Here is an 18755-nt window from a genome sequence, read left to right on the forward strand (position 1 = left end):
GAGGGCAGTTAAATCCGGGCCTGCTTTTCCTTGATTCATCCCTACAAGTTGTTGGAAGCAGTGATCTGCCTGATGAAAACAAATCACCTGCCAATCTCATCACAGTGGTGATGGTGGTGCTGTGATGGGGGGGGGGGGCTTTTGCGTAGAGAAAGACACAGTTTGATGACGCAAACGAAACCATTCTAAAGGGATGACGCATTCAGCAGTGCATTCCTCCTGGTGGGGGGCAACGTGGCAACTCCGGGGCCCGTCATCCTCCGTAAGACCCCCTGCCTCCCTGAGCCCCCACCCTCCTCGGAGTCAGCTCTAGCCCAAGGCGCCCCTCTAAACCCCGCCCCCAGCAGATCACCTGCAGTGGGCTCTCCCGTCCCGACCCTCCGCTGCCCCTCCCCGACACGACACCCTCCCCTCGCCCGCGCCCCTTTTCCTCTTTACCGAGTCTGGCGCCCCCTCATGGACCCCCCCCTGCTTCTCTGACTCCTTGCTGAGCTGCCTCTCGGAGCCGAGCTGTCTCGCCCACGAGTCCCCATCACTCAAGCTAAAGCTCCTGAAAGCGCTTGGAGAACAGGGTGGGGCAGGGGATCGCAGCCCTCGCCAGGGCCCTCCTCCGGCCGGGCAGGGCGCCCATCGCACCCGCAGCACTTTGGCCGAGCGGCAGGTCTTGCCTGTCCGGCTCAGCGGCCCTGGCCCTCCGGCCCATGCTCCTGCCCGGCGCAGGGCAGGCCGCGGTGTGTGGCCAGGGTTTGGACGACAAGGTGTGTTCCCTTCTGCGCCGGGGGAAAAGGGCGAGGCCCAGCCCTATCACCCTGCGGGGATGACAGGAGTCCGGTCATGGAGGCTCCCGCCGGGATGGCGACCCACGTGCCTGAGCCCACGGCGGGCATGAATGGCCGAGTTGGTCCCATTTAGGGTCCAGCTTCAGCCGCTCACCAGCAGAGTGACCGTAGCACCACTGCACCCTCTGAGTCTGTCTCCCCTCCCTGTAAAGGTGTGGGGACACCTTTTGGGTGGACCAAACAGGGGCAGGGCCGTGGGAAGTTTGCACAGAGGGCCGGGGGGGCTCCTCTGGGGGGGCCAGCGGGGTCTGTGAAAGCTGCGCCGGCCTTGGCAGCTGCACCGTGGTCTGTTCTGCAAGCGAAGGGCCCCCCTGGCCAGATCCCACGCAGTCACACTCCGCCTTCCCCTCGTCTGCCGCAGGGAGCTTGGCGAGGGCCCGCCTTGCGGCCAGGACGCCGGCCGGGCGTGGCGCGCGTGGTGGCCGGAGCCTCCGCCCGCCGGGTCCAGCCGCCAGAGTCCAGCCTGGACTTCCCCTCCTCAAAGCGCAGCCTCCGGCAAGACCCGCGCGCAGGCGGGGCTGGAGGCCCTGCCTTCTGGGGGCCACCTGCTCAGGGCTCTGGCCAGACCAGAGGCGGTGAGGTCTCCTTCCCACCCCAAATCCGGGGGTGACTGGACGGGCCCCGACGCCCTTAGGCGGGCCCGGCAGGCGAGGGACCGGCGACCGGCGGGGGCTTGGGAACGCCCCGCAGGGCGGGGCCGGGGGCGGGGCCGGGACCGCCGGCCTCTGATTGGCTGTGCTGCCCTCCGCCCCGCCCCGCGCCCTATAAATGCCCCGGCGCGGCGCCGGCGTGGGGGCTGCGGCCGCTTCTCCGCGCGCGCCCTGTCCATCCTCCCCCGCGCGGGGGCGGCCCGCGGGCCCCGCAGACCGCGCGCTGCAGACCGCCGGGGGGGCGGGGGATGCCGGGCTGCCGCATCAGCGCCTGCGGCCCGGGGGCCCAGGAAGGCACGGCGGAACCCGGGTCCCCGCCGCCGCCGCCCCGGGGGCCCCTGCCCTCCCCCGCGCCCTCCCCCGAGCCGGCGCCGCCAACTCCGACCTCGACTCCCAGCCCCGCCCAGGCCTCGCCGCTGCCCGCGGCGGCCCCGGCGCCGGCGAGCTCGGCGGAGGGGCAGGAGCTGCAGCGCTGGCGCCCGGGCGCTAGCGGGGGCGCTGGGGGCGCGGGGCCGGCGGGCGGCGCCCCGGGGCCGGCGGGGGCGGGGGGCCGCGCGCTGGAGCTGGCGGAGGCGCGGCGGCGGCTGCTGGAGGTGGAGGGCCGCCGGCGCCTGGTGTCGGAGCTGGAGAGCCGCGTGCTGCAGCTGCACCGCGTCTTCCTGGCGGCCGAGCTGCGCCTGGCGCACCGCGCCGAGAGCCTGGGCCGCCTGGGCGGCGGCGTGGCGCAGGCCGAGCTGTACCTGGCGGCGCACGGCTCGCGCCTCAAGAAGGGCCAGCGCCGCGGCCGCCGCGCCCGCCCGCCCGCCTTGCTCGCCTCGGCGCTCGGCCTGGGTGGCTGCGTGCCCTGGGGCGCCGGGCGCCTGCGGCGCGGCCACGGCCCGGAGCCCGACTCCCCCTTCCGCCGGAGCCCACCCCGCGGCCCCGCCTCCCCGCAGCGCTGACCTCGGCCGCGGGTCCCCGGCCGCCCCCCCTCCCCGGGCCGTCGCCGAGGTGCCGACCGACGGATGGCGGACGCGGATGGACCGGCTGATCGCAGGGAGACGCGCTCGGGGGCCGGGGGGCCCCGTAAAGGAGGCTGAGGTGCGGTCTTCGTGGCGGGTGCGTCGGAGGGGTGCGGAGCGGGGTGGTGCGGGGTCCCTAATCTCCCTTCCCTGGGGCCCGGAGTCTTTTGCTGGGACCCTGCTAAAGCCCATTTCCACTGCGCCCTCTCCAGACTGCCCGGGAGCGAGGGGGCAGCATCAAGTCCCCATTATAAAGTTGGACAAATTGAGGGTGTTTAGATCCCAGGAGGTCCAGCGGCAAACTCTGGCCAGTGGAGCCTGCGGTGCTGACTCAGCACCTCCCCACCCGCTTGCTGCTTTTCGGGGTGGGGGGGTGTCTCGTGGCGCTGTAAGACGATGCTTGCCCTTGAGGCTCTGCTGTCTGCCGCCAGGCTCCATACCTGCTGCGGACGGAATGCGGGTGCAGGATGGGTGGCTGCTGGCACAGTAAGTGCCACTGGATTCTTCGGAGATCCCTTTCCCCATTTAGGGAGGTGGAATCTCGGAGAGGTTGAGGATTTGTTCCAGTTTGGTCCCTCCTAGGGCACAGATCTTTCTCGTGACCGCAGGCAGCTTTACTAGTTCAGCCTGATTCAGATAAGCAGGGGGGGTGTTTGGCGGCTGTCAGGCCTTACCTGCTCTCCTAGGGCCAGCCCCTCCCAACCTCTGAGATGGCCCTGCCAGGGATGGAGCCAGGTGACATCCTTTAACAGGCCCCAAGGGGGCAGGTATGTAATCGACTTCTAGAGAGGGGGGCCTTAAAGGGCCAGATCTGAAATGAGATCTGCTGGCTGGGTTCACTGCAGCCTCACTGGCAGTCTGGGAAGGTGGGGGGTGCTTCACCTCCAGGGAGCACTTTGCTGAGGTTGACAGAGCAAGAGTCCTTTCTCTATAAGTCACAGAAGATTGTTTTACTCTCTTAAGTCACACCTAGAAACAGCCACTGCTTTTGCTGGTGAGTTCTAGTCCTTAGTTCCGCGTGGCAAGGTCACATGCCATTGAGGGACAGAACTAGGCCTCTGGCCTATGTGTGTCCCAGGACACCGTGTGTCCTTCCCTGCCCAAAGGCAGGGGCTAGAGAGGGTGTCGGCCATCTGCTGTGTGCCCTAGAACAACTCTGTCCCCTCCATGGGCCAGCGGCCTCAGTCCCTCTCTGAACACAACTGTCCCTCCCCAGGGTGGGCTTGGGGTGGGGAGAAGGGGGTGAGAATGGCAGTCATGGGAATCTGGTTTAATCCTACAATCCTGCTCTACCCTGAAAGGCAGAGCCAGGGGCTTTCCCCTGAGCCGTGTCCCACCGCCTTTCCTCTCCCTCTGGGCCAAGATTTGGGACTGGCTGCTCAGTGAACACCTGGCCTTCCTCAACCCATTCTTTGCTGGGAAAGAGAAGTCCAGGAGGACATCTCAGAGTGAGAGAACACGGGCACCGGAGGAGCAGTGGAGACCCCTGGCATCCTCTAGCCTTCCCAGGGAGGGAGAGGCTGCTGAAGCCACTTGGGTCATTTGCGGTCTAGAGGCCCAGAGGGGACAAGGGCTTCCTGGAGGTGCAGTGAGGCGCTCTGGCTGCAGTGCTGGACAGCCGCCAGGGCTGTTTGTTTTCTGGGTTGCACAGGGGAAGCGCACTTGGTCCAGAGAAGCTTTTAGCTAATGGTGTAAAGTGCTTCCTGCCATCGCAGCCTTGCCTTTCTCTGGGATTTATTGGTAATCAGCTCTGTCCTGGTTTGGAGGGGCGTGGTAGGGACTTAGAGATGGCTTTTGCTGGAGACGGTGCTGTGTGCATCTATGTTGGGGGGAATGGAGATGGTCCTGGTGTCCTCGGGGGGCAGGTCTGTCCCCTCCCTCCACTTCCAGATGTCCCACTGCTTCTCACCAAGGCCTTAGGCCAGGCCACGCGACACTTGGTGACTTGAACCCCAGTCCCTGGCTCAAGTTCTGCCCACTTCTGTCAGCCCAGTAGTGAAAGCCCCCTCCCCAGACCTGCCTGGCCCACCCCAGGCCCTCTCCAGGACGCTGTATTTGCTCCAGTTAGCCAGCATTGCTGACTGCAGTCCTGGGGCTCAATAACATCCCTGAGCAGAGGGTTTCTGCTTTTGAGGGCTGTATCTTGCAGCCCTTCTCCGGGCAGTCTCCCCTGGCGGTCACCAACACAGGGGACCCTCTGGGGAGGACTGTTTAAGACAAATAACTAGCACCTGGGAAAGAGACACACTTGCTTGATGGACCCATCCCAAGGAACTGGGCAGAGTATAGGGGATCTCGAGAACATGGGTGGTCAGTAGTGAATTTGGGGCCTCAGAAATGGAAAATGAGAGGATCTGAGACTTGGGAGGCGAGTTGGGGTTTCTAGTCAGGGGCTTGTGGGAGCTCCCCTGTGCCTCTCTGGCTGGTCCCGGCCTTGGGAGGGCTTCTCTGAGTGCTGCCACCAGAGGGCGGTGTGGGGCCATGTCCCGGGTTTGGGGGTGTGGCCTGGAGCTGGTTCAGTTCCCTAGTGTCCCTGGCCCCAACCAGCCTCTTGCACGGTAGGGTGCAGGGTGGCATAGGCTTCCTGGACCTTGAGCTTTACGGGTCCAGCGGTAGTGGTCACTTAGAGGAGTGTAGAGAGACCCTTTGGTTGGGGAGGGCCCTGAATCTCTGGGAAAAGGTCCATCAGGAAAGACATTCCTGGAAAGTGGTTGCTTCTGTTATCTTCAGTTCATGCCTCACAGATTTCTAACAGTGATAATTTAACAGAACGCCCTGTCCTGGGAACCAAGGTGGTCTGATGGTGAGATGCTGCAGGCCTGCAGCGCACGGTCTGTACAGGCCCACCTCCCAGAGGAAAACCCGCTACCCTGGCTTCTGGTAGCTGAAGGAGGGGCTCTTGGCTTTGTAGTCAGGGCAGGGGAATAGGTGTTTGAGAAAGCTGTGAGATCCCCAGCCTATATATCTTTTTTGAGCATTTATGCATACAAGAACTGGGGTGTGGGCCAGAGGTGCCGGGGGTGAGAGGATTCACCAGAGACAGAGTGGGGAACAGAACAAGCAGATCCACTGAAATCCACTGCTGAGGGGAGCAGCGGGTGAGTCAGGAGAGGCCTGCTGCACCATCCCTGGCAGGGGGAGCAAACCTGTGCCACAGTGGCTGGCAATAGCCCTGGGACTTAACCCCTGCGCCACCAGGGTGGCCCTCCCCAACCTATTTCTTATACACCCTGACCAGGAGTGATAGGGGGAGAGAATCAGTGGCTCTGGAATAATATACGAGCCACCTCCTCTATACCAGGCACTGGACTAAATAAACACTTTACATCCATAATCTGTTTCAGTGCTCCCAGCTGCTCTGCACAGCCAGCGTTAGTATCCCCATGCCCAGGGATGAGGAAAGCGAGGGTCAGGGAGGGCAGGGATCCTGCCCAAGGACATAGAACCAGCCAGAGGGGATCTCGTAGACTTTAGACTATGTATGTAGCTTTTCATTCATCGGGCTAATGAGGCTCCATGTGCTGGTATTTCTGGGCTCTCATCTTTAAGTCTAGGTACAGTGACTCCTGGTTGGTTGTTAGTTCTGGGGAGGGATGTAATGAGATGCTGGAGGGATAGCACCCCAAAATGTCGGCACAACCCCAGGGGCTGGCTCCCCATCTGGGTTGTCTGGGCTCTTGGGGATGAGTCAGGCTGAGTCAGCACACCTGGCCTTGTAAGGGCAGTCCAAGGCGGCTTCGGGCCTGGGCTTGCTCTAGAGGGCTGCCTCCCCTCCCTGCACCCCTGAGCTGGCCTGCTTGGGGTGGCGGAGGAGGAGGGTGGCAGGCTCTGTCATGGGGCAGCAAGTGCCCCAGGTTTGGAGACTCCTGGGACTCAGTTCTGGCCTGGACTTCTTAGCCGAGAGAGGGGGGCAAACGGCTTCCTTTCTCTGAGCCAATTCTTGTATTAAGGGAGCTAGGCGGGAGGTAACTTCCGAATAGTAAATGTGAAGTCACACTAAGTACCGAGCACCTAGTGCAGACTTCTCATGTTTCTGGGAGGGACTGCTGGGACAGAGCCCCCAGCGAGGGGCCTTCCCTTCTCCTCCAAAGCATCACCATATCAGGAGTCCCAGAACCCGTCCCTCTTCTCCCCCTGCCCTAGGCCCTGGGGCGCCCCATAAGGAGAGAGGTGGAGGAGGGGACTGGCCTTTCATCCCAGGAACATTCCATTCCAGCTGCTCAGACCAGTGGGGATCCCAGCCAAGCACCGAGGCCCCAGGGAACCTCTGGCTCCCCCGAGAGCCGCCACCCCCTCCAAGGCCCCTCTTAAGGAGGGAGATATTGAAGAGTTGGGTGGGGCTGGGCGGCTGCGGGAAGGAGGTGATTAAAGCTCTTGAAATGATCCTTTCCAGCTTCTCCTCTCCGGCTTCTGGAGCCTCTACCCGGACCTGCGCTCCTGGATTCTTCCCTGGGTTCCCCTTTCAGGAAGATTTCTGCAGTCGCCCCTGCACCAACTGGGCGCTCTCCTCACTTCCCAGGAGCCCCTGGCTTTACAGGGGCAGGGGCCTGGATTCTGGGGGAGCTGCCTGTACTATGAATTTCTTCCTATGTGTCACATTGGACTTTGGCTCTCAAGTGCGGTGTCACAGCAGGTTCTGAGACGGTCAGATCATCTAGGGGTGCAGCCTACTTTGCCGACGTGAAAACAAAGGATTTCTTCTAAAAATGTAGCCATCATTCTTACACGATCACAGCATCATCAGGCGCCCCCATTTGGTAGCCGGATCCCCTCAGTCTGACAGCGCTGGGAGTCCTCTTTGAGGGCAAAACGCTGGTCTGAGAAATCCCTCGTGTCCCTCGCGCGCTGTCCTTGCCGTCTGTGTGGGAGCGCGCCTGTGGCCTCTCCGGAAGATGACCAGCTTTTGGGGGGACCCCTTTCTTGAGAAGAGGTGGTGGCAACATAGTCTAAGCTAAGTTTTCAATGAAAAAAGGATGCACATTTATTCAACTATCCTGACGCTAGAGGGAAGGGGGCACATTTACTCACGCAGCCCAGAACTTGTAGAATTCCGCAAAACGAACGTGCACTGAGTCAGTCCCCGGATTGTACATTCAGGAGGAATAAATTTCAGCAACGTGAGATACTTGTGTGCGGCTCTGAGGTTTACTTTGCAGGTGTCCTCGCTGCCCTTCCTTGGTGTCTGTCAGACTCTTAAGTTGCCAGTTCCTTGAGCAGTTTTCTTTGGCACTGCGGGCCTGTTGACCGATTTTCAGGCTGATTTCTCCCTTCACCTGGTTCCAAGCCCACCCTCTCCAGGAAGTCCTCCTGATTCAGGATGTGATAAGGAAGCTAGGGGATGGGATTGGATGACACCCCCAAGGAGGTGGTGAGCTCGTTATGACAACTGATCCCTGGAGGAAGGTTGGGGACTACGCCGACACTGTCCACCGTGTGCAGGGGCCTGTTTGTCAGTCCGGGCCCTGGCAGGAGACAGGACACACTGGGAAGTTTCAGAAAGGGGCTGTTTCCAAAGCTGTGGGCTGGGCTGCAGAAACTAACAAGAGGTGTTCCGTTCTAGGGGCTCGCCACAGTGAGGAGCTTTTACAACGAGCAGGGCTGGTGACTCGGAGTTCAGAGTGCAGTGGAGGGGCCCCCTGACGCATCCGTGGCCTCTGAGACATGTAGCCAACCATGGCAACCTGGTGGGGAGGGAGCAGGGGAATAAACACCCCATTCTCCTCTCTCCAACCTTCTGGGGACTCTCATTGGCCTAACCCAACAGGGAAGGCAGGGAACAAGGGTGCTATTGATGCCCAGTCCATGAAAGTCAGCCACTCCAGGGCACAGGGCTGGGAGAAGGGTGGAGAGTGGGATGGGAGTGGACAACCCAGGGGTGCATCTTGTTCCCAGAAGATCAGAGCAATGCATCTTCCCTCTCGGCTCCCCCACCCGTAAGGGTGGGACTGGGGCTTTCCTCCCTTAGCCTTCCCCTGTCTGGCTCGGATTCCCAGTTCTTGATTCCTGCCTCGCTAGCCCTCTCAGATGGCTGCGGGAATTATCCAGCAGAGGAACAATGCCAGCCACTGAGTGTTTCTCTCACGCCCGGAAACCCTGCACCCCCTCCCACACGCCCACAGGCATGCCTGCTGCCACAGGCCTCTGGCACGGTCCCCACAAGCCATGGCTTTCCTGACGTGTGCGCGTCAAGAAAATGTACATCTTGGCACCCTGCCCGATGCTGCCATGGCCATACCCAGTGGCAAATGTCACAAGACGACAAGTTGTCACCTGCCCCGTCACACATGTACAGGACGGTCGAGTGTCATCCATGTGAAGTCAGTGACCGTGTAGGGGCAGGATGGTGCGGGGCTAACAGCAACGGTTCTGGACTCAGACAAACCTCTGACTTTCCTGGCTTCTGTTTCCTTGTCTAAAATATCTTGCTCCAAATGAAAAATGATGTAAGAATTATATAAAATATTAAAAAATTTTGCTCTTCCTGGCAGGTGAGGATGAAATGAGACATGCAGATAGGGAAGCACTTAGCGCCTGGCCTAGAGCAGAGCACTCCGGAAATGGTTACTGTCTTGGAAATCCTTGCCCCCAGTCTCCACCTCTGCTGCCCGTGGGTGCTGGCTGCAGCACCCGTGCCCGGCAAGACGCCTCCCCTCTGCCAGATGCTTTGTCCTCAGACACCCACGTGCCTCGCTTTCCTTGCCTTGCAGTCTTGGTTCCAGTGTTGCCCTTTCAATGAAGTCCACCCTGACGTCCTGCAATCTCCAGCACTTAGACTCCTTTGCTACACCTTTTTCAGCATTGCTGACCTAAGAGCTATCTGGTTGATTTTTTCTCTGTCCCACTAGAATGTAATCTTCATGAGGACAGCTGTCTTGGTCTTCTGTTTGCTGGTGTCTCCCCAGCTCTTAGAGGGGCAGCTGGCACAGGCTGAGGCAGCGTGTACACATGTCCCACACAGGCCTCTGACATTCGTACCCTCTAAACACTCACCTTCAGGTGAACCCCACTCCTCACCCAACCAGCTAAGCCTGTGTGCTTATGTGGTGAGCACTGCGTCATGTCTGAATCAGGAGCTGGGACAAGCTTAGTTCCTTTCCAGAACCCTAGGTGGGTGTGCACGGCCTGGGTGGTCTGTGTTAGGTCATCAGGCAAAGATAAGCCTTTCTACTTACCTTCTGGTCACTTTGAAGCCAGCAGCAGTAGCGGCTGGGACACCCACAGGGACCCACTGAGCAGGTAAGGTGGTAGGACTCACCTGGCGACCTGGGGCCTCCTCTGCGGCCTTGTTTTTTCCACCCTGGCTGGACCCATCAAAGCTACCACTTCAGAGGCCCCTAATGAGGATGAATATGTTAAGGGCTATGCAATCCTTGGATCAAAGAGGCTGGGTAAACAGTGGGCAGCGTCCAAGACCATGACTGGCTGATGCCCGGAGGGAACAGCTCCCTGACATTCACTCCCAGACAGCTGGCATGCCCTCCCCCCGGCCGGGCTGGGAAAGGAGACCCTTTGGCCCTCTAGGGAACCTGCTCAGAACAAGCCAGTGTGCCCTCAGCACTTGGTGGTGAGGGAGGGAGGCCCTCCCGGACCCCTGCCTGGAGGGGTCTCCAGCCCAGCTTGTTCTGTACCTGCTTCCTGAGAATGCGTGGGGTACGCTGGGCAGAGCTGGGGGTCAAGCAGCCCTGAGCATTGAAATGTGAGGCTAAGTACACAGTCATTAGGATTCCAGGTTAAAAAAAAGTTGACATACTCTTTAACCAGGGACGCGACGTGCAGGTGTGAGTCACACGTGTGCACCTGAGCTCTTAGCACAATTTCAGGCTGGGACTGACAGTGAGGGAAGGAGAGGGATTTCCCCCAGCCACAGTCAAGGACTCAGACCTCCTCTCCCCAACCCCCGCAGCCAGAACCCCCCTCCCATAGTGCAAGCCACACTCAGGCTGGGGAGGCAGCCGGCTGCCACGGCAGGGAAGGTCCTCCAGGGAGAAAACTTGGTGCTCGACTCAGTGTGGACAATCTTTATTGGCAGGTGCTAAGAGTGCAAAATAGTAACAAATCTAGGACGGAAAAGGAGACGGGTCAGGGCTCCCCTGGTCCAAGTGAGGTCCCATATCAGGCCTGCATCCCCTGAAGAGCAAGCTTTCCGGCAGCAGGAAGCAACACACAGGGAGGCGCATGGTCCGGAACCTGCCCCAGGCTGCTTGGCTCCTGCCCTTGCTGGTCGGACAGCTCCGAGTAGGGAGTCAGGGACTGAATTCAACTTTTCTCTCTCCCAGTCCTGGTAGCGGCGTCATACCTCAGTTTCCCTCTTCTCAGTGATTAGCCAGGTCAGACCAACCAGACTGAAAGTGGGTAGCTCCCTTAACAAACCACACCTTAGCGGCTGTGTGGCCTGCAGGCCCCCAGAGCGGCTGGGATCACTACAGGTTGGTCCTAGCCAAAAAGAGCCTTTTCAGGCCACAGGAATCAACCAAGACCATAGGCATGGAGGCTACCACCCCAAAATGCTTTACCTCCTGAAGGCAACTGACCCTCAAGAGAAATAGCCCCTGCCCCCCGCCCCCCCAATCATGCTAGTCCAAATGTGTGAAGGGTCCATCTGTCAGGAACCCAGTTCGGCCTTGAGCCCGCAGGGCTCTCACTCAGGGTCTGAGTCAGAGGCCCAGCTCGCGGCATGCTGGGCCACCCCGCACAGGCTGCTGTCTCCTGTCAAGACCTCCACAGGCTCTGGGGCGGCCCAGCCCCTACTGGCCAGGGTCCGAGTCAGTTGCACGGCAGCCAGGTGGGGTAGGCGGAGTGGGCCCGGGCCAGCAGAGGCTGCACGGGGGTCACGTAGTAACTGACCGTGGCAGGCACCACCCCGTCGGGCGGGCGCCAGGCTAGGGCGGCGGTGGCGGCCGGGCCCTGCTCGGCCAGCGCCTGGAGCGCCAGCGCGGCGATGAGGTCCAGGGTCTGGCGGCGCTCGTGGTTCATGAGGCACACGGTGCTCTCGTTGACCACCCGGTGCAGCGTCACGAGGCAGGCGTAGCGGCGGGCGGCGTCGGCCCCGCTGAAGTGGGCCTCCAGGTAGCGCTCCAGCGTGCGCCGCTGCTCCGCCAGGTCCGGGAAGTCGATGAAGAAGCGCGAGCACATGTAGCGCTGCAGGGCGCTCACGTCGGTGCCCGCGCGCGGCCGGAAGCCCCGCACGAGCAGGTGGCAGTACTTGAGCAGACCCCCGCCCCGGATCTCCTCGGGGCTGCGCGTGGCGATGACTCGGTGGCGCAGGTGCTGCAGGGCCTCGTGGAAGTCCCCGTACAGGCTCTCGCCGATCACGGAGGGGTGGAAGGTCTCGGACATGGGCGTGGACGAGCAGTGGTTAAAGAGCAGCAGGGAGTCCAGCAGGATCTGGAAGGAGTCTACGCTGAACTCGAACTGGCGCCTGACCGAGTCCACAAACTTGAGCTCCACGTTCTTGCCGCTCTTGTTGGACAGCGAGATGAGGCTCCAGCGGTCAGTGTCCGTGCACACTTTGACCAGCTTCTGCACATAGGCCTCCTTGAGCGTCAGCGGCGTGATCTTGGCCCGCCTCACCCCGGCGGGCAGGAAGTCCAGCAGACAGGCCAGCACCACCTCCTTGATCAGCTGGAAGGACGCCTCGCTGCGCAGGTCCACCCGGAACACCAGATCCAGGTCCTTGTAGCCCAGGCCACTCTCGGGGTGCAGCACGTGGCTGGCAGCTGAGCCGTGCAGCCGCACCCCGTGCACTTGGAGTCCCTGCTCCTCCAGGCTGCTGCGGACCACCTGCGGGCGGGAGGGAGAGGGGTCAGCAGTCTGGGTCCCGGGTGGCCCGCCCTTCCGTGGAAGAGTCACGGTGGTCATTATGATTGAGGGTGTTGAGGGGACGGCTTTGGACCACTTCCTGGCTGTTGAGGATAAGTAAGGACTTTCGAAAGTCACTTAATTCTGTAAAGAAGCCTCATCCCCTAATCTGGAGAATGGCCCTTGTGGAGGAATGACTCAAAGGATCAGCAATGACCATAGCAGGGGCCTTCCTGGTGGCGCAGGGCTTAAAGACAGCGCTAGCAAGCTGCTGGCAGCCACTGCAGCACCAGTTCGATCCCGGCCTGCCAGGGAGCTACCCACATGGCGCAACAGACCTCTCCTCTCTCGCCTGCTGCTCCCCTCAGCAGTGTACTTCAGTCAGTCTGCCTGTTCTGTTCCCCACTCTGTCTCTGGTGAATCCTCTCACCCCCCACACCTCTGGCCTGTACCCCAGATCTTGTATGCATAAATAAGATAAATCTTAAAACAAACAAACAAACACGATAGTAAACACACACACACACACAAAGAATTCACTAAAGGCCAGGCCCTGAAGCAAGCACTGGAGACATTAAGATATAAACTCACATAATTCTCACAATAACCCTATGAGGCTAAGTTCTATTGGTCCCACTTTACAGATGGGGAAATAGAAGTGGAGAAGGGCCAGCTGACTAGCCCAAGGTCACACTGCTGGTAAATGTAGAGAATTGAACCCAGACAGGGTCCATGTCTTTACTACTAGGCTCTTCCACCTCTCAAAATCTGTAAGTGAGACAGTCTGTGCCAGGCGTGATGCTTAGTGTGTTGGGAATGGAACTGGCTGTTCACATGCATTCCACGCTAACCTTCACAGTCACCCTGTGCTGAGTACCATCATCTAATTTAAACACAGGGGACTTGAGGCACACAGAGGTTAGGACACATGTCCAAGGTCAGAGGGCAGCAAGACTGTGAGCAGAACCAAGTCAGCTGGATTCTCAAGTCTACGCACGCTCTTTTGACTAGGCATGACACATTCCTCTTCATTCATCTTTGCAATTACCCGGGGAGGAAAATATCAATCATTTTACAAAGGAGGAAACTGGGGTTTACAGTGGGAAAACACCCAGGTTTCAGGGGGGAAGACATTCGGAAACAGCAGGGCTGCACATTAAACCCAGACCCTTTCTGCTGGGGTGAGGGAGGAGCCGGGATGCCAGGACGCCTCCCAAGCCAAGTGGGAAGAGATGTGGCAGATTCCATCTGACGACACAGGCAAAGTGGCAGCAAGCCTGTAAGTTATCTGGAACTTGTTCCCTTAGCCAGAGGCATCTTCCTGTGCCCAGGACACTCCGGGGTGAGAAGAAGTGAGGAGCTGGGCTGGACACTTGGTTTTTCCAGCCAGCCTGGTGCTCCCCACACCATCCCTGAAAGTGCCCAGGCAGCATTCCTCCCCCTGGGTGATTCTGCAGCCCCGCCTCGCTGCCAAGTCAGCGCCCTGCCAGGCTGCCCTCCTCGCCTGCTGGGGAATTACTGCAAAGAATGCACCCAAGTGCTGAGGAGGCAAGCCGCAGTGGGGCAATCTGAGGCGGGCGGCTCCCTCAAGGAAGGCTTCCTGGAGGAGGCTCCTGACTAGGGGAAGATAGGGTCTGGCTAACAGGGGGAAAGCAACTGGCCATCAGGAACAAGGGGACTGTTAGGGGGGAGAGGAATTTTGGTCAGGCACCTCTTAGGACCGTCTCACCGGACTCTATGGTGGCTACCTCTTTATGATCTCCAAGTTACAGAAGGGGAAACTGAGGCTCACAAGGCCAATAAGTGGGCAGGCTTAGTAAGAACCAAGTCTTCCAGAACCATGGGCTGGGGGGCCGCCTACAGGAGACTGGGTCCCTGTGGCCCAGAAAGGAGAATCAACAGCCTCTCTAGCAGCTTAGATGTGTGGGGGTACAGAGGGACAGCGTTTCAGATCTAGGTATGGCTGACTCCAAAATCTCTTTTCTTTCTACCATATTATTGTCCCAGGGTAATGTCGCAGAGACAAGAAATCAAGGTTTTAATCCTCTCTCCTTGTACAGTTTCAGTCAGTGACACCCAGAACGGGAGTAGTTGGAGAACTGAAGGTGGCGGTTAGGGGACGCCTTGGCCAGACAGACAGGGGAGGTGCTAGGTGAGGGGCCAGTTGCTTCAGTGCAGCCTCTGGGACTTCTAACCCACACCCTGAACAGCTGCGCTGGTCCTGGGTAGCTCAGGAGAGAAGTGAGCCCAAGACCTTGTCCCTAGGACCCTGCCAGACCTGCGGAGCAGACTAACCCCCTCTCCGAGTCCCATTAGAGCTGATGGATCCTTACTCAGTGCCCACCCCAGGGCATGGCATCTGGCTTGGTGAGTAGGAATCAGTACCCTCATTAAACTGCCTGCGTCAGGCCATAGGACCAGCTGTGTCAGGCAGCCAGAGGCTGTTGTCTCTTTCCCAGGTATGACTACAGCCAGCTTGGCAGGCAGTCCCCAGATACTGCCACACCCAAGGACTGCAGAGCCACTTGGTGCCTCCTGAATCAGACTTTCCAGCCACGGAGGGGGCAGTGGCTGTACCCCTGTGTTAAGGTCCCTCCCCAGAACCATTCTGCTCCAGGCTGCTGCTGAGACCTGCAGGGAGACTGTGGGTGCAGCCAGTGACACTGGCTGCCGCTGGAGAGACCACATCGCCTGATTCAATTCTCTGGATGCAGAGAAAGCAAAGGACTTGTCCAGGATCACATAGCCACTAAGTGGCCAGGCTTAGTAAGAACCACGTCTTCCGGAACCATGGGCTGGGGAGCCACCTGTAGGAGACTAGGTCCCTCTGGCCCAGAAACAAGAGCTAACAGCATCTCTAGCAGCTTAGATCTGTGGGGGTAAAGGAGAACATTTCCAATTCTTGAATTATGGGACAACTCTGCACAGGCAAAAGGCCCAAAGTTAACAGCCAGTGTCCCAGCAGCTTCCATCTCTGCCCCCCAACACACACACACACACACACACACACACACACACATAAGCACACTCACACACACAGCCCAAAGCCTGTGAAGCTGCCTGCTGCAGATCCTGCCAGGGGACAGACTTTCTTCCCTGTGCAGACAACTGTCTAGGCCAGGTGAAGATACATGTTTCCTTTAGATTCTAGAACTAGAAAGGGGTTAGAGAGCAGTCTATTGAACAGATGGGGACCCTGGACCCATCAAATGGCATTGACAACAGGCCCTAAAGCGAGATGTCCCACTTCCCAGTCCAACTCTGGAGCTTCTGCTGCCCCTCATACCCCCCACCCTCACTATCCATGGCTTTCAGTTCTGGATTATCTCTGACCCTAGTCTAGAGGGACATTGTACTACTGGTAAATTATAAAGTCAGTTCCTATCGACAGGCAGTCTCCCTGCTGGCTGGAAGCACCTGGAAGGCAGGGGGACGAAATGTCACATCTGTGCCCCTAGTGTCCTGAGCAGGGCTTGGCCCAGGGGGGCAAGAAAGGCAGTTTGGACCCTACTGACGGGCAGGAACTTCCCTTCCAGGGCACCCCTTGTACCTGCACAGGGGACTCTCCCACTGGTCCCCCCCACCCCTTTGACCATGCCAGGAACCACAGTCTTGGAGGTACAGCAAGTGGAGCCCTGAGGTTGACATGACTGTCTTGGGGAGAAAAGCCTCAACTGGCTTCCTAATTACTACATGACAGCAGCAGGCCAGGAATGCCTCATGGAGCAGTACTGGGGCTGTGGGTGAGTCAGCGCTAGAGAATCTGCCCCCACCTCCTCCCATTCCTTGGAAGGAAGGGCCAGATAATCCCCCAGCAAGCACCCCTCCCCGCTGTGTGGAAGCTGGAAGAGAAGGCAGCAGGAGGCAGGAGAGTGCCTGCTGCATATAGCTGGGCTGGCCCCTTCCCAGAAAGGCCATCAGCAGGTGGGAAGGCACAGGGGTTGTGACTGAATTTTCTGCTTCTTCTATCAGAGGATTCCCTTAAGAACTAGTAGCTGAGTCTTGGGAGCTGGGTAAGGGGTGGGGAACCTTGAACCTGCAGCAGCACGCTCCTGCAGACCCAAGATTTTCTAGGTTTGATTTTTACCTCTCAGACAGCCCACAGTCCCTGTCGGGGCCTCGACTTTCCCAGCTATAATACGGGTACAGTAAATGCCATATTCTAGTATTTCAGACAGTGCCTGGATTACACTCGTGAAAGAGTAATTTTAGGGTGGCTGAGGGCCAGGTAAAGGGAAAGAGTCTGAGAAGGGGAGAGGCTGCCAGAACTCCTTTGTTTTCGAAGTAGAGAGAGATGGGGCTTGGAGCCTGAGACCTGGCTGGCCCTCATTTCCAGTCTCCGGGAGAAAAACACCTAAACTGGACACCGATGTTGCCCTCTGGGGTGCAAGCATGAGCTCTGGCCTGGGGCTTCATGAATCTCCTCCCAGCTGAGAGGGAAGGAATCTTGCCAGGATTTCTCTGAATTTCCATTTTGGACCCAAACATGCGCACCTACCCATCCAGGGCTGCCTGGCATCTTTAGTTCTCACAGGCAGCCAGTTCTGTCCCTCCCCCCAGTGGTCGGAGGGGGTGGAATCAGGGTCCCCCAGGGGCGAGGGATGGGAAAACCCAGTGGAGCGGGATACTGCAGTGCAGGGAGCAGGGGCTCTGCTCTTCCTCCTCGAGTAGAGGAACGCACGTCGATGTGCGTGCGCCTTCGGGGCGTGCCATTCCCGAGCCCCGTCGTCCCTAGCTGTCCAGCAAATCGAACAGAATACGAGCGCCTTCCAGCCAGAAGCTCAGAGTACAAGGGCCCTGTACCCGCGCCAGGCGCTTTCTCACCTGCACGATTTGCCGGGGCTGCACGCTTAGGGTGGGGAAGTTGCCGCGCCCGTGAATGGGAATGGGCTCGCTCAGGAGCGCGTCCAGCCGCTTCACCTGTGGCCATCCCAGCCTACTGAGGTGCCGTCCGGGGGATGCCGATGCGGCCTCTGGGTCGGGGCCGCCGCCGGCCGGGGCCGCCGTGGCCCCCGCCGAGGCTGCCGCGCTCCCCATCTGCACAGCCGCGCGGTCCGGCCTCTCCGCTCCGCTCTCCGACGGCATCATTGGCCTGGCCCCGGGGCCCCGACGGCAGAAACCGGGGGGTGGGTAGGGGAAAGAGGGCAGGGAGAGCGCCGGGGCTGGGGCCGAGGCGCGGGGCACGGCTGCAGCGACGGGGCGGCAGCTACGGCTCGGCGGACCCAGGGCGCGCCTCCGCCCGCGACGACCGGCCGACCCCAGAGCCGGGCGCCGCGGGCCCGGGGGACTCTTATAGGCCGCGGGCGACTTGCCCATTGGTCTCGGCGGCTGTCACGCAGCGGGAGCCCGCCCGACGCGCCTGTCATTGGTCAGTAGAGTCATGAACGTGCAACACGGGTCGCCGGAGAAGTTCTGATTGGCTGAGGGGCGCGCCCCTGCCCCGCCCACCTCCTTAGACGGAATTCCCTCCCGGGCCCTTCAAAGAGCCGCTCTTCTCCGTGACCCGCGCGGGCCGAGGCCGCGCACCTCTAGGGCCGGCGCCCCCCGGAGGGAGGACGGAAGGAAACAACCTGCACTTTGTAGCGGAGTCGGCCCGCGAAGCAGGTGTAGGATCCCCCCTCTTCTTTTGGCCCCGAAGATCACGAGGCTCGCCCGGCCTCCGGCTCTTTCCAGAAGCCCCAGAGCTCGCGCCCCTGCTCCAGCCCACGCGGCCGCCCGCTCGCGCCCGGCGGTCTCCCGAGGACGGTACGAACTCCGTGCGCACCGCAGGGAACGCGTTCCAGGGCGCCCCTCCGTCGGCCGCGGCGGGGTACAGCCTGGCCAGCGCCGATGTTCCCGTTTGGGGCGGGGAGCGTGACGCCCTCGAGGTCCCACGGCGGGAGAGCTGCGTGCGGGCCCCGGGGCCGAACTTGGCCCGTGGGTCTGTCACGCGATTTCTTCCGCTGCGCTTGCTCGGGCCCGGGGTCCTTATGAGGCCGGGGGAGGGATGGAGGGGTGGCCACAGGCAGGACTGGCCTCCAGAACAAGGACAGGATGAAAGGAACCTAGATCTGGAGAATGTAGACCCCGGCGTCGGGGGCCCTTCCGCAGCCCCTGGGGGGCCTGGGGGGTTCGGGTGGGGGCTTCGTGCGCATCTGTCCTGAGTCTCTCCTGCCAGTCTCTGCTCAGGGCCTGTGTGCCCTCAGGCAATCACTGGATCTCTCTGAGCTGGTTTCCTCACCTCCCCAGAAGATGCTCAATAAATATTTTAAAAATTTGATTTGATTATTCATAATTTGCAAAATATTTTTGTTTTTTTAAAATATGTTTACATATTTTTTTCTCTTTTACTTTACAGAACCAGAGGGTGAAGCCTACTGGCTTTTTGTTTTTTGTTTTTGCTGATTTTAAATTAATGTGCTTGTGGCAAAATTTTAGAAATGGAGTCTGATTCATTACTGCAATATTTTATCTTAAATAGCATTCTC

At 59.8% G+C, this 18755-nt stretch overlaps 2 protein-coding genes across 2 annotated transcripts; one reads left to right on the forward strand and one right to left on the reverse strand.

Annotated features, from left to right (window-relative positions):
- Positions 1–1737: 1737 nt before the first annotated feature.
- Positions 1738–2430, forward strand: TRNP1 (TMF1 regulated nuclear protein 1). Its single transcript, XM_037500179.1, has one exon. It carries the CDS (start codon positions 1738–1740, stop codon positions 2428–2430), a length of 693 nt encoding a protein of 230 aa, XP_037356076.1.
- An 8809-nt stretch (positions 2431–11239) lies between these two features.
- TENT5B (terminal nucleotidyltransferase 5B) lies at positions 11240–17376 on the reverse strand. Its single transcript, XM_037500355.1, has 2 exons — positions 17113–17376; positions 11240–12270 (listed from the first exon to the last, which is right to left on the reverse strand). The coding sequence occupies exons 1-2, from the start codon at positions 17374–17376 to the stop codon at positions 11254–11256; spliced, it is 1281 nt and encodes a 426-aa protein (XP_037356252.1). The 3' UTR covers positions 11240–11253.
- Between the last annotated feature and the right edge of the window lie 1379 nt (positions 17377–18755).

This window comes from Talpa occidentalis, unplaced genomic scaffold (assembly GCF_014898055.3).
Source record: "Talpa occidentalis isolate TD23 unplaced genomic scaffold, MPIMG_talOcc4v2.1 talOcc4.9, whole genome shotgun sequence".
In the NCBI taxonomy this organism is placed as follows: domain Eukaryota; kingdom Metazoa; phylum Chordata; class Mammalia; order Eulipotyphla; family Talpidae; genus Talpa; species Talpa occidentalis.